A 14,154-nucleotide genomic window follows, 5' to 3' on the forward strand; every position below is an offset into this window, starting at 1 on the left:
ACTGAAACATTTTCAGATCATAGCCAAGAATTGTGATTTGTACTTGGCATCAAAACCAATTTGAAATGGATCCCTAACCAGTTTTAGGATTTTATTTTTATGCAGAATGTTGTGCTTGCTGAAGAGTTTGGGAATTTGGAGTGGCCGTATTTGTGCTGTCATGGAGCACTGTCATCTGAGAGGAGCCCAGATCTGAACACTTGAACCACCAAGGATGGGACGTGGTTCTGGATTTATTGCTACTAGAGATCCACTGGGCCTGTTCTGTAAAGAATAATTGCAATACTGTAAAACCTCTGAACACTCTGGGTTGGTGGGTTCAGGTCTGGGTGAGAAATAAACAGATATTGAATACATGAGAAAGTTGTTCTGCCAAAAACAGAAAAACCAAGCGATTTTGAACATAAGCCCTGCCAAGGCCTCATTAACAATGCTACCATTTGTTGTATTAGGGGCCTGGACAGGAATGGAGCCGTCAGGGGGTGATTTGGGAGGGAATAGAGTGAAACAGATTTAGTGACAGCACTGTTCTCTCTGGCATAAGATACACAGGACAGATCCCTGTCCAGGCCACTCCAGAGAGCAGGGCACTACATTTGGACAAAGCCCAGCAGGAGAACCACAAAATCAGTTTTTTGGAAAAGTCCTCTGAGATCATCGAGTCCAACCTGTGATCCAACATCGCCATCTCAACCGAGTGCCACATCCTGTCTTCCCTTAAACAGCTCCAGGAATGGTGATTCCACCACGTCTCTGGAGAAGCCCATTCCAATGTAATCATCCTTTCTGTGAGAAGAATTCTTCCTGATGTCCAACCCAGTTTAAGACTCTCCCATCCTGCCGTAATCATCCTTTCTGTGAAAAGAATTCTTCCTGATGTCCAACCTGAACTTACCCAGCACAGTTTAAGACTCGGTCATCCTGCTCTATCGTTTATTGCCTGGGAGAAGAGGCCAGCCCACACAGCCTACAAGCTCCTGTCAGGAGGGAGTTTTCGATGGTGATAAGGTATCCCCTGGCTTCCTCTTCTCCAGATTAAACACGCCCAGCTCCAGCTCGGCCATTCCTCACAGGACGTGTGCTTCAGACCATTCCCTTCTCTGGACCCGCTGCAGTCCCTGAATCTCCCTTCTGACTTGAGCCCGAAGCCGGCCCGCCCGGCCCCGCGCCGTGAGGGCGGGCGGAGAGAGCCCGGCGGGGGCGGGGGAGAGGCGGGGCGAGCCGGGAAGCGAAAGTGCCGGGAAGGGGAAGTTGGGAGCGCGGCACGGCCATGGCCACGGCCCCGTCGGACCCCGTTGCCAGCCCCAGCCCCGGCCCCGGCCCCCGCCCCGTATCGCCGCTGGACCCGCACGCCGTGCCCATGGTGGCGCTGAACTACGGCGTGCGCCGCCGCCTCGGCCTCTACCTCAACCCGCGGGCGGCCGCGGCCGCGGACTGGACGGCGCTGGCGGAGGCGCTGGGCTGCAGCTTCCTGGAGATCCGGCGGCTCGAGGGGCTGCCCGACCCCACGGGCACGCTGCTGGAGGAATGGCCGGGACGCTGCCCCGGCGGGGCCACCGTGGGGCGGCTCCTCGACGTGCTGCGCCGCTTGGGTCGCGACGATGTGCTGACGGACCTGGCCGGCAGCGTGGGTGAGGCGCTGGGAGCGGGGGATGGCCCCGGGAATCCCGAGAGCCCGGGGGATCCCGGAGCCTGCCCTCCTTGATGCCTCGGGAGGGAGGGGATGTTGTGTTCATAGTGGTCCTTGCTCTCTGCGTTGGTCTCTCCTGTTTGTGATGGTCTCTCCTGTTTGTGTTCGTCCTTGCTGCTCTGTCCGCGGAGGTGAGGTTAAGAAAACATCCCGCTCGAGAAGAAAAGCCTTTTCCAGATTATGGAGTGACCTCCTCTGTGTTGTCGGATGCTCCGGAGGCTGCAGCACCTGTGCCATGGAGACAGGCTGGGAGCTGAACGAGAGGAGGCTCCGGGGAGACCTTAGAGCTTATAAAAGGAGAGAGAGGGACTTGTTGCATGGGCAGATGGTGATAGGATAAGGGACAATGGTTTTAAACTAAGAGGAGAGAGATTGAGATTAGATATTAGATTAGTTATTGGGAAGAAGTTCTTCCCTGTGAGGGTGGGCAGGCCCTGGCACAGGTGCCCAGGGAAGCTGTGGCTGCTCCATCCCTGGAAGTGTCCAAGGCCAGGTTGGATGTGGCTCTGAACAACCTGGGCTAGTGGAAGGTGTCCCTGTCCATGGAATGCAATGATCTGTAAGGTCCCTTCCAACCCAAGCCATTCACAGAGGTCTCACCTGCCTTCCAGGAGAGACGTGTGCTGTGTTTCTGCTAACCATGAGCCCTGCAAAGTAACCTGGAGCCCTGGCTTATCCCAAAGCTTCAGTTAAAAAGTTTCTGTCTGTCAAAAGATGCTCTTAGCCAGGAGACAGTGTGAAAATTATGATGTGTGGATATAGTGTGATAGGAAGATGTTTGTTGGAGGAGATGAGGAATGTGTGGAAGTGGATAATGTCAGGTGGAAAAAAATCCATGCAAGCTGAAAAAATTGAGGCAGGTGAATGAGAAGAATGAAGGTGTTTGTGCTGTTCTGATCACTTCTTTTTTTTGATCTGTTTGTATTCTTTGTGGTCAGAGAAATTCAGAGGGAACTCAACTGTCATCAGAAGGGGAAATTTTTTGCCAAAGGATTTCCAAAGCCAGAGAATTCCCTGAAGGCCTGTGTTGTATAATAGAGCTTACTGAGTTAGCAAGGAGGAAGTAATAAATCTCACTTCCTGTTACTCATGGAGATAAAGGAAGATGTAGAAATCCATCTCTGTTGAGAGCCTGACCAAGAAGTGATGGAGGACTTCCCTTTGGTCCTGTTCTTCCTACTTTAGATCACAGTCTGAAGGCCAGGTTTTGGGAAAGGCAAAAGCATCAGAGATCTGCATTGTGATCTGCTTATCAGAGATTCCTAACAAATCTGGGGGAGCTTCCAGCTGTGCAGAAGGTCTGGGGCTTCACAAAAACCTTGGGATCACCCAGGCTGGTTCTGGCCCTCAGCTCAGGACCTGTCTGTCCCTCTGGAAGGGAGTGTGGTGGATGGGCTTTGTCAGAGCTGGAATAGACTCCAGCAGAAAGAGTGGGAAGAGCCTGGGCTGCAGGAAAATCACAAGTTTTACCCAGAGTTGGGTCGTGCTGATAAGAGGAGACGGGTAAATTCTTGGAAGAGGGGCCCACTAAGGGCTGTTCAACAAAAACACTCTGTGGTTCAGGAAGTTCCTTAACTGTGAATAGTCCAAAAGATAGATTATAAAAATAGATTTGTAGATTATACCTAAAATATAGATTTTAGGGAAATACATAGATATATATATATTAGGGAAATATCTCTGTAAGCTTATTTTATTCTTATGTTCCCCCCTGGACACCTGGTTTTGTGGAGTGCTTGAGACAGGATGAGGCTTGGGGCTGGTGGACCTTCAGCCTGACCAGAGTGACTGTTCCTCTTTTCTGATTTTTGGCTGAGGACTGCACTGAGAGCCTGTGACCTGTTGCTGGTGCTGGGAGAGGAGAGGAGAGGAGAGGAGAGGAGGGGAAAAAGGGTTTCATGTACTCTTGTGCATGGTATTTCCTGATGCCAGGGACATCTTTGTGTACCACTGGAACTTCTTCAATGGGATCCATCTCAGAAACAGAAAATATCATCATTGATGTCCCAGCAGCTCTGCCCTAACTCTGATCTTCCTCAGTAGTTTGTTTCTCTGTAGAATCATCTTCAGGGAGGTGAAGCTTTTTGCTTTGATACATTTGTGCTTTTTCCTGCTGAAACTCAGTGAGTTTTGTTTCTTCCCTGACCTGTTACAAAAGTGCTACTTTCCTGCCTGACAGTTACTGAGTCTCTTTTCTCTGTGTTCTCATGCTACTGATTTTGTGCTTTAGATTTCTTGTTTCTATTGTGTTTTTTCTTTTTTCCAATTCCTCAGGAATTTGTTTCACTGCCATAGAAATGTAAAGCCTAGTTAGGTGCTTGGTGGAGTTTCATTTTATGGTCCCAAAGTCATCCCTGATCCTTGTTCACTCTCACTAACCTGTACAATCAGGTGCTGTTTCCAGCTGGGGACTGATCCATCCCAAATCAGAGGCAAGGAGAGAAGACTTAGAGCAAACACACTGAAAATGAACATTTCTGTATTGAGCACTATGCAATGCTGTTAAATAATTGCCTCTTCTTGCCTATTCAGCAGTATTTTGGATTGTGAAACTGGCTCCCAAGGGAATCAAGGCACACTTAAGGTGGTGGCTGTGTGCCAGTCCTTCCTCTGAGACTGCTGAACCTGTTGGCAACTTCAAAGTGACTTTAATCGTGATTTCAAAGATACTGCTTTAGCTGACACACCTCACGCAACAGGCAGCTGGCAGAGGGGTGGGACCTGAGTTAGGGCTTTAGTGAGGAAAGATGTGGAATCTGAACCTTCTGGCTGGTGAAGAATGTGGCTGATTCTCCCCTCTGCAGGACTGGGGAGGCTGAGGGGAGGAGAAAGGCAGATTGGGAAAACCTCAGCCTCAGGAAAAGCTTTGATCAGATCTGAGCCTTATGAGATTGGAGATAGTGCAGTAACAAGATGCAAAGCTGAGATGGAAGCAGGGGATGGGGGCTCAGGCTGGGGCTCCTGCAGAGCTGCTTGTGCCAGGTTGTGTTGCAGGAGGACTCACTGGGCTCCCACCAGCATCCTGCACTTCCAAGGGATCCTTTGCTCTGCTCTTACACCAGTCAGCTGTGCCAGCTGATTACCACTTGTGGGGTTTTTTTTTAATCTTAGGTAAAGGCAGAGTCTCTAGGGAGTTTTATATTTTTCATAATTCCTTTTTTCAAATCTCCTTTTACTTTCAGTTCTTCTGTAATTACAGAGTAGCAGAGGTTGCAGAGTTTCTTGTTGATTCTCTAAAGGCTTCACATTTAGATTTATGATTTATTTTTAAACCAAGTCTGTTTATAATAGATCTGTGCCCATCACTGACCTGATTGGGAAGTTCACAGCAGTGACTGTGACAGGTCTTTGCCTTTCAGTTATCTCAGGGTAGGGTTCCTGTCTACTCTGTTTGGGATAAGAGGATCCCTATTTCTGTTGCACAACATAAAAGCTGCTTCAGGGGCTCCTTAAAATTTTACCTGGTCCTGCTGTATGTGCTGAGTGTGGATAGTCATTGTCACCTGCAGTTGTCCTGGCTGGCAAAGGCTGGGGTGTGAATCAGCTCTTGTGTGTCTGCAGAGCATTGCTAAGGTAGGAAAAGATCTACAGGATCGAACTGCCAAGGCCACCTCCAAGCCCTGTCCCCAAGGGCCACATCTACACATCTTTTAGATCTTTCCAGGGATGCTGACTCCACCATTGCCCTGGGCAGCCTGTTCCAGTGCTGACCACCTTTCAGTGAAGAATTGTTCCCCAATATCCAATCTAAACCTCCCCCGGTGCAACTTGAGGCCATTTTGTCTTGTCTTATGGCTTTTTTCATGGGCAGAAAGACTGACACCATGAAAACCTCCCCAACTATTTTGTGATTTCAAATACTCCAAAATGCAGAATAGTGAGAGTAGATAGCAGACTTGGGACCTGCTCTGCACCTTATTCCTGGTATTAAAGGTGTACTGGGACATAGTAGAGCTAAGGGGAGGGGAAGAATAAAACAAGTAAAAGAAAGTACTTCTGAAAATATCAAGAGTGATTTTCAGGAATTAATTGCTAGAGGAGGTGGTGGAGGCAGCATCAAGATGTTCAGAAAGAGGTGAGAGAAATTCTATGTACTGAAAAAGCCAGACAGGGGTTTCCCTCTAGCATCCCTGATCCATGAAATAGCTATTCCTGTTTTAATGAACCCCAGCAGTGTAAACCCACATCACAGGAGCCTCTTGCTGTGTGTTTTTGCAGAGGAGGACTGTAAGAAGTACCTGCAGAGGAAGCAGGAAGAGGCCAACCAGCCCCTCCAAGTGCCAGCAGTGGACAGCAGCGTGCCGAAGACGTCGGAGCTGATGGGCATCACCATCAGGGATGATCCATATGGTGAGAGCCCCTGCATCCACTGCTGCCTCATCCCTCCTGTTGGAATCACCTTCCCCATGGGAAGTGCAGAAAACCTGTTTGGTTTCATAATTCCCACAAGTTTTCATGGCCCAGGGCAGAATGCTTTCTTCATTTTTCCTGTTTCTTAGAGCAGAGAGGGGAAGCAACCCTGGGAAACACTTCACAAAGGAGCAGGTTGGCACACATGGGAGGGGACTTCACAGAAATATGTCCCTTAGCCCAGCCTGGCCCACAGCAGCAGCTGCTGAAAGCTCAAGGGGTTGGAGCCCAGAGGAAAGCGTGTCAGAGGTGATTTCCCTGCCCTGAATTTGGCAGGTGGAACCACCTTGAATGAAAAGGAAGTGGGTTTGAAGTAGGTGTGCAGTAGGTGGAGAGAGGAAATGGGTTCTGTGTGTGTGCAGCCCTGCATGTGCAGCCACGTGTGTGCACATGTGTGTGCTGGCCACCTTTGCTGCATGTATGGACACCACCAACCATCCCCAAATGTCCACAGACATTATTCTGGTGTTTGTACACGGCGGCTTTGCCTGATGTGACCCCCAAGTTAGCACTGTGCCCCTGCAGCAGTACCCTCAGTTTGACTGACCTGGCAGACATTCCCCTTCTGCTTCACTGGTTGCTTCTTGGGCTGAATCTGCCTGCTGGGTTGATACTTTCCTCAGCAGTTTTTAGAGCCTGACCTATTTTTTCACTGTGGTAGGCTTTAACTGGCATAAAAAATTGAATATATCTGTAGTGACATTGATATGGAAAAAAAAATAACACAGTTGGAAACTATCCAGCAGTATTAAGGCACTTAATTATGAGAAACATTGCCCTTAAAATGCAGCACTTTAATATTTGGATAACTGCTAAATAAACAATAGCTTCCAGCCATTAATGTGGCCCATTAGGATATGACTTCAGGTACCCAGGTTTGACTTCTTAGCCATAATAAATGACAGGTTCCAAATTTCAAGGCTCATTCCACAGCTCCATCAACAGCAGATGGCAGGACATTGCTAAATGCTGTTTTGGTTGGGAAGTTTGAATCTTTGTGACCTGAACTGAGGAAAAAGGACCCAGAGCCACAAGGATATTATAGATGTGAAATTCTCAGTGAAATCCGAGAGTGTCAGGGCTCTGAGTTGCATCCCCTGGGTACTCTGCTCCCTCCAGTTCCATCCAGACTCCCTGTAGCTGGGTGTTACTGCCTCCACAGATTTTGCCTGTCTGTACTTCAGCTCCTTTCCCTGACCCCTGCCAGGCAACGTGGGTGTGTGTGAGCAGCCTGGCCAGTGAAAGCAGCCAGGGCACTGATGAGTGTTGCCTGCTGCCAGCCCTGTTAAGGACAGGAGTCTGGGCTGAAGGGCAGCTCATCTAATAAAAGGCTATATTACCTTTTCCAGTTTGGCCAGAGCTTTTCTGTCAGGCTCCTGATTCTGAGTTAAAGTCTGTGGGAGCTCATGAAAGTTCACTACAGGAATGAACTTCATTTATAGTAGAAGATGACAGCTACATTTTGTAATGGTTGCAGGGAGTGGAACAGAGATATTTGATGCCTTCATCTGCTACTGTCAGAAAGACCTCCAGTTTGTCCAGGAGATGATCAGGGAGCTGGAGCAAACAGAGTTCAAACTGAAGCTCTGTGTATTTGATCGGGATGTCTTGCCAGGAGCCTGTGTGTGGTCCATCAGTGGAGAACTTATAGAGAGGAGGTAAGTGAACTGTGGCTGCTGGGGCCAGCTGTGAGTGTAGTGGAACATCACATTCATTTTACAGTGATGTCTGCAGTGTGGTGCCAGTGAAACAGCAAAAATCCACAAGAATGTCTTAATGGGGTTTGCTCTTGGCTCAGGGAAGACTCAGGCTTTCCCCAGTGTGTCACTTCATTGTGCTCATGAGGGAGGTGCCACTGGGGTGATGCTACTTATGGTCAATTGCTTTTCTTTGCTTTGTGTGTCATATATAGATACAGGATCACATAAAGCTTGCACAGACAATCTGGACTTCACTGTTTCCTCATTTTTTGGTACATGAGTGTGTATCTGTAATCAAGTTTTTCTGTGTAACATCACTATGTGTCTGTCAGTCATTCCTGTTCTGCAGTTAACTCCTGCTGGAACACAGCCCCAGGTCCTTCTTCACTGGAGCAATTCAGAGCAGTACATGCTTCTGTTTGTGGGAATGAAAACCATCTCATTTGACATTTTATTTGTTTTCTCCTCTGTTTAATCTCCAGGTGTCGGAGGATGGTGGTTGTTGTTTCAGATGACTACCTGGAAAGCGATGAATGTGATTTCCAGACCAAATTTGCTCTTAGCCTTTCCCCAGGTAAGATCACACAAACATCCCATTTACAATTGCACATTATCCTTTTTATTACAGTGACATCTAAGCCTTCAGCTGAGGTCAGTGGGCACAGTACCACTGGAACTAACAGGAGCTTCATAATTTGGTTGTGCAGGCAGGGGCTTGGGTCCCTTGCCCTGCTCTTGACCTTCCTCACATGGCTGTGAGCAAGAAGCTGCCTGTGCTGCACTGCTCCTGCTGTCAGTGGGATAATGCTGCCTGCTCCAGAAATGTCAGAGCTGCATGTCAGGCTTGTGAAGGGCTTCCAGATCCACAGGAAAATTTGCTGCTGAAGAGACAAGTAGTATAATAAATCCAGGATGTGAGTAAAGCTGGGAATTGGGTGACAGGTAATGGACATGCAGATTTCAAGGCCAGGCTGGGTGGGGCTCTGAGTAACCTGGTCTAGAAGGTGTCCCTGCCCATAGCAGGAGGGTTGGAACTGGAAGATCTTCAAGGCCTCTTCTAACCCAGTCCATTCCATTTTATGATTCTTGCTGGGATCCTTGAGTGTTGTGGATAGGTAAACAAAATATGGAATGAATGTTCAACTTAGGTTAGGTAATTTTTTACATATTTTGTTCTGAATTGAAAAGCCACCAATTTACTTCTGCCAAGTCTGTTGTGATTGCTCTTTTCTAGCCAGTAGTTGTTCTACAGTTGTCTGTGTTGCTGGGGAGTAAGTGCAGCCCAGCCTAATAGTATGGAGGATATGTAGAACTGGGAAGAGTATCTGGATATAAAGTTTCTTTTCTAGATGAGGCATCTGACATGATATTATAAAGAACATGCCAGAGGTTAGACTAGAAGCTGATGGTTAAGGTATAAGAAGACATGCCAGAGGTTAGACTAGAAGCTGATGGCAGAGACAGGAATTCACTTCATCTTCCTTGTAACACTAATTTCATATTATATCAGTTAATCCACTGAACACTCCCAGGACTTTGTATCAGCCCCCAGTCATCAAGATATGTAGAAAAGTCCTTTTAGTTCTTCACCAGTTTTTTGTGGGCATCACATTAGAACAGGAAGAGAAGTTCCATCTGTATGGAATGTCCTGAGCTCTGCCAGTGAGAACACAGGTGGAAGTACAGGATTAGAGAAGTTTGTGTGGGGTGTTGCTAATGCACAGAAGGGTTTGGTGGTGGGCTCTGGGAGCTCCATGGATTACTCCAGCATCTGCTGCAGTTATGAAATCTTGGTTATTTGCCTCATCCCTGTCTCGGTGTCATCACTTGTGCTGGGCACAGTGCAGGTGGTGGCAGGTGTCCCTGTGGAGAGCTACAAGGGGAGAAACTCCTCTGTAGAAGAGCTGCTTCTTCAAGCAGCAGCAGTCACAGGGAAGGTGCTCTCACCTCGTGGTGTCTCAAAACCAGCAGTCTGTGTTAGCAGGAGGATTTCTTGGGGAACATCTGCAGCCTGAGTGAATCAGGACCCAGAGACTTGCTCTCCAGAGTGAGTGATTGCAATATAATCAGATGATGCCCAATCAGGAGCACTCCTGGATTTTGTTGTGTGCATGCTATGGTGGGGAGGGAATGGATGTGGGCTCTGCCTGTGGCTCTGTGTAACCCTCTGTGTGTGACCTCTCTCCAGGTGCTCGTCACAAACGGCTGATTCCAGTCAAGTACAAATCCATGAAGAACGAGTTTCCGAGTATCTTACGGTTCATTACCATTTGTGACTACACCAATCCTTGCACCAAAAAATGGTTCTGGATGAGACTGGCAAAATCCCTCATGCTGCCCTGATGCAAAGTCCTGAGAGCTGGGTGCTCTTGTAACCTGTCCTGGCTGTGCCTTCAGACCAGGGGTGTCCTTGACATGGGGTCTTCCACCACTTCAGAACCTGGATCCTTGCTTGGAACCTGTGATTTGGAACAAAGAACTCTCTCCAGCACTTCTTCACAACTCTGAGGGGAAATAAAGCAACTGTGTGGGTGTTCCAGGTTAAGTCAGTGAGCAGCAGCATCCAGCATTTGTGGAGTAAGCACTTTCACTAAAAATACTGAAAGTACACATCTAAAGAGTGTCTGATACAGGAAGACTCTGTTGTAAGAATTAACAAGACCTCAGAACCTCAAACTGCAGGTTTTGTCAATGTTTTAAAGCTACAGTAATATCGAGGCTTGAGGGAGTTTTACCATATTGGACAGGTCTGTCTCTATGCAGGTCACATTTGATTCAGGGGCCTTATACCAGCATTTAATATTGCCAGATATTACTAAATTTTTACTTCTTCTTCAAGAGAAACTTAGTCTTAAAATACATCTTTTCAGTGACAGCCCTTACTACACAAAGCAGAGGCTGCTGTTGCTCATTGACTTAACCAAGGTCTGCACCTCAGCGGGTCCAGATCTCAAATTCTTTCACCTTTAAAGGCCTTCAAAAACACAGCAGCTTTTGGGATGCGCCAAAGGCACAGGGCTAAACACTGAATAAGGAGTGTATTAAATTGACATTTAGGCTGTTTAAAATATCAAAGTGAATGTTACATTAATAGGAAAGAGCCTAATTTAATTAACTGCCACAATAATTACTGTGTTTCTGTGACTAGGGCTCAGAGCAATGTCAAGACTGCTCTGCTTGTTAGACTTGGCCTTGAATCCTGCCCGTGGCTAGTGGATCTCATCAGTGCTCTAGGGTGGAGGTCAGGAGTTCTACCCAAAGGAGTGTTTAAAGCAATCCATTGGTGTATTAAACAGATTTACAGTAAATATTGACTTTTTAAATTGGGGAAGAGAGGAGTCTTGCTTATGTGCCTGCAGTTGCTTGAACTCTGCCCCTTTGTTCATTACTTCAGCCACTGATTAATGTTGATTTTACAGCTTAATGTTTTACTAGTTTACATTTTTAAGGCTGCATCTGGATGTGATTTTATTTTTTTAATTTTACCTTTGTTTTAAAGCTTTAGCAGGGCTGAGGCAGAAATGGGCTCCTGCTCCCTCCCTCACACTCCGTGTCAGTGAATGATCCCTTAGCAGGGATGCTGCCAAATCCTGTCCAGGTGCTGCTGCTGGTTCCCCCTGGCTGACAGCAGCAGCCCTTGAGCTGAGCATGGTGAAGCTCATTCCTGCACATCATGTTGGCAGCAGGAGACATTTCTGGATAGACCCAGGAGCTGGGTGTTTCTTCTGCAAAAAGAACTGCTGCCATCGTGCCAAGGTGACATTTGCACCTTCCTGTCTTGCTAGGACAAGTGAGAAGTCTGTGGGCACGGGAGGAGGAAAGTTAAGCTGATGAGGGGTTTCTGAGTAGTTTGTCTTTGGTCCTGTTGCTCTGGGGCCTCTCCTGCAGAAGTGGAGACAGCTGCTTGCCTCGGGCTTTCTGCATAATCGTTAAATGTTAATTACAGAAGAGCTTCAGGAGGCTGCTTGATCCCCAGGCGCTCCGGAGGGGCTCAGTGAATTCTCATACTCTGGAGAGCCTATAAACATCAATTACTCGCAGGATCGAACCAGATTCCTCCTGTCTGGAGAGCTGGAAGGGCTCTGGTGGCTCGTTCAGGGGGAGCTGAGGCAGAGGAGCCCGGGCTGTGGACGCTAGAGGGAGGCCATGGCCCACGCTGCACCTGTGAGGGAATGTGGGATGGGGAGACACGGCCGGGATGGGCCAGCAGGGCACTGCCATGGAAAAAACAAAGTGGGTTCTCCTCCTCTTCCCCTTGCTGCCTCTTCTGAGCAAGGTATACCAAAACCAGCGAGAATTTTGGCAGCTTGAACCTCGTGCGGTGTCTTCAGAGTCCTGATGGTTTGGGACTTTTTTATATGAGGGGAAAATAACAGCAGGAAAAATGATGATGTTTGTAATAGATGGTTTGGGAAAGTGCTGATTCTGGAAGGGAAAGCAAACAGAGGAGCTGAATTTCTAAATTATTTGAGTTCAAATAGATAAATAATATTTACTGCCATATTATTGCCCTATTTAACTGCCATATTCCAGTTAGTGGTGAAAGATGTTGGGATCTTGTTACCACCCTGCTTGTGGTGCCCTGGCCCTTCTCTCTGCTTGGCTTGGATGCTGGGAAGGTCTCACTGTTATGGAGCTGTTGCTTTATTACAAGTTACTATTTATGTTATAGGCTAAAGTAATTATTTTGGGGTAAAGTGAGGTAACAGCCCTAAAACATAAAATAGGCTTTAAATATGTATCCTTTTCTATGTAAACCCCAGAGTTGATGCACTTCTGACACTTTCATATCTGTCTTGTCACAGTAACTTGAAGTGTGACATTGTGAATGATATAAAATGTAGTTGTTGTGAACTATTTGCCCATTTCAGTGGCATTTGGGGTGCTCTTCCCCTCTTTCATGTTCAGTGGAAGGTCAAAATTTTTGAACACCTTTAAAAAAGGGATTTTTTTAAATTGTGATGTTACAGGGTTTCATTTATTTTGTCTCTGTCCCCCACTGAAATTGTTTTAGTTGAACCTTTTAGACCCAAATCATTTATTTTTATATACAGACATATATATATTTATAATCATTTTATGTCCTGATAAAAAGGGGGAAACATCTGTCTTTATAGGCATTCTGAAAATAGACAATATTTCTGTTTTTCTCCTCAAAAATCCAAACTTTTGCTACTTGTGAAAACATTTTAAAATAAAGAATGAAAACCCAGCAGGCTGAATCTACTTTGTGGGCATCAAAGAACTCAAAATGAAGTTTAAGTGAGGAATATATGGGATAGGAAAATAAAGAATGAAAACCCAGCAGGCTGAATCTGCTTTGTGGGCATCAAAGAACAAAACCATGTCTCAAAATGAAGTTTTAAGTGAGGAATATACGGGACAGTTTTTTATTTTCTTTTCATGCTTTGGCTAAGTAACTTCATCAGAGGGGGTGATTGGCTGTGCCAGAGAGAGAGAGAGAGAGTTATGTCATGCCAGGAGGAAAATGTATCAAGGAATTGTACTTCAGACATGTGGTTCCTCTCCAGGTCTCCTTCTTTGTTTCGTGATCTGTGTTGCCATCCTGTTGTACTTCAGACATGTGGTTCCTCTCCAGGTCTCTTTTTTTTGTTTCATGATCTGTGTTGCCGTCCTGGATTTCTTCAGCCCTGGTGCCCATCAGGCTGGAGGGGATGGAGCCAGGGCTCTGTTGGGATGCTGCTCCTGCCCCACACCCTTTCTGGAGGCCCCAGCAGGGATTATGACAGCACAGCATTTGGGGGGATTCTGCCAGCTTTATTTCCTTTGGCTTGCAGTCAGTCTCCAAGCCAGGGAAATAACTCAGAACCCCAGCAGCTGTCAGGCCAGGGCCCTGCCACAGGAAAAGACAAGGATCACTGCATCACAGAAGTGTTGGTTGGAAGGAATTCCTGGAGGTCGAGGCCGAGCTGCCCTTCCCCATGGGAGGGGCCATACCCTAAGCCTCTTGCAGGGCCACGTTCCCCACAGAGCAAATGAAGTCGTGTCTCTGCTATGGCTGCTATGAACATATGGCCAGCAGTATGGAAACCATCCTGGATGGATTTTTCTAGATGGAGGCTGCTGGCAAGAGCAGCCTGCCAGGAGGGTCCCATTCTCTGGAAGTGCTGCTATCCCATCACTCCCAGTGCAGCTTTACAGACTGCCCTGTTCTGTGGTTTGGAGCAGGTAATGATTCTTGCCTGCATTTGAGCTCTGATTCAGAGGGCATTGAGGGGTCCAGCAGCATTGGCTCTTTTCCATCTGTCATTCCCCTTGTGCTGAAGAAATATTCCCAGGTTTCTGTTTTACTTTGGTGGAAGAATGTGGGTGCCATTTCCTCATTTCCTGGAG

General features: G+C 47.2%; 1 protein-coding gene across 1 annotated transcript; it reads left to right on the top strand.

Annotated features, from left to right (window-relative positions):
- The first annotated feature begins 1,228 nt into the window (after positions 1–1,228).
- MYD88 (MYD88 innate immune signal transduction adaptor) lies at positions 1,229–13,012 on the top strand. Its single transcript, XM_039726542.1, has 5 exons — positions 1,229–1,631; positions 5,909–6,040; positions 7,578–7,758; positions 8,283–8,374; positions 9,989–13,012. The coding sequence occupies exons 1-5, from the start codon at positions 1,271–1,273 to the stop codon at positions 10,141–10,143; spliced, it is 921 nt and encodes a 306-aa protein (XP_039582476.1). The 5' UTR covers positions 1,229–1,270; the 3' UTR covers positions 10,144–13,012.
- The last annotated feature ends 1,142 nt before the right edge of the window (positions 13,013–14,154 follow it).

Source organism: Passer montanus, unplaced genomic scaffold, assembly GCF_014805655.1.
Source record: "Passer montanus isolate IOZ18808 unplaced genomic scaffold, ASM1480565v1 scaffold59, whole genome shotgun sequence".
NCBI classification, from domain to species: domain Eukaryota; kingdom Metazoa; phylum Chordata; class Aves; order Passeriformes; family Passeridae; genus Passer; species Passer montanus.

What these genes read in the sequence shown, in the direction of transcription:
- MYD88 (XM_039726542.1), top strand. Translation starts at nt 1,271, where the DNA reads ATGGCCACGGCCCCGTCGGACCCCGTTGCCAGCCCCAGCCCCGGCCCC. An exon ending in CATCAGGGATGATCCATATG is followed by an intron (nt 6,041 to 7,577) that starts GTGAGAGCCCCT and finishes TAATGGTTGCAG; the next exon opens with GGAGTGGAACAGAGATATTT. An exon ending in TGCTCTTAGCCTTTCCCCAG is followed by an intron (nt 8,375 to 9,988) that starts GTAAGATCACAC and finishes ACCTCTCTCCAG; the next exon opens with GTGCTCGTCACAAACGGCTG.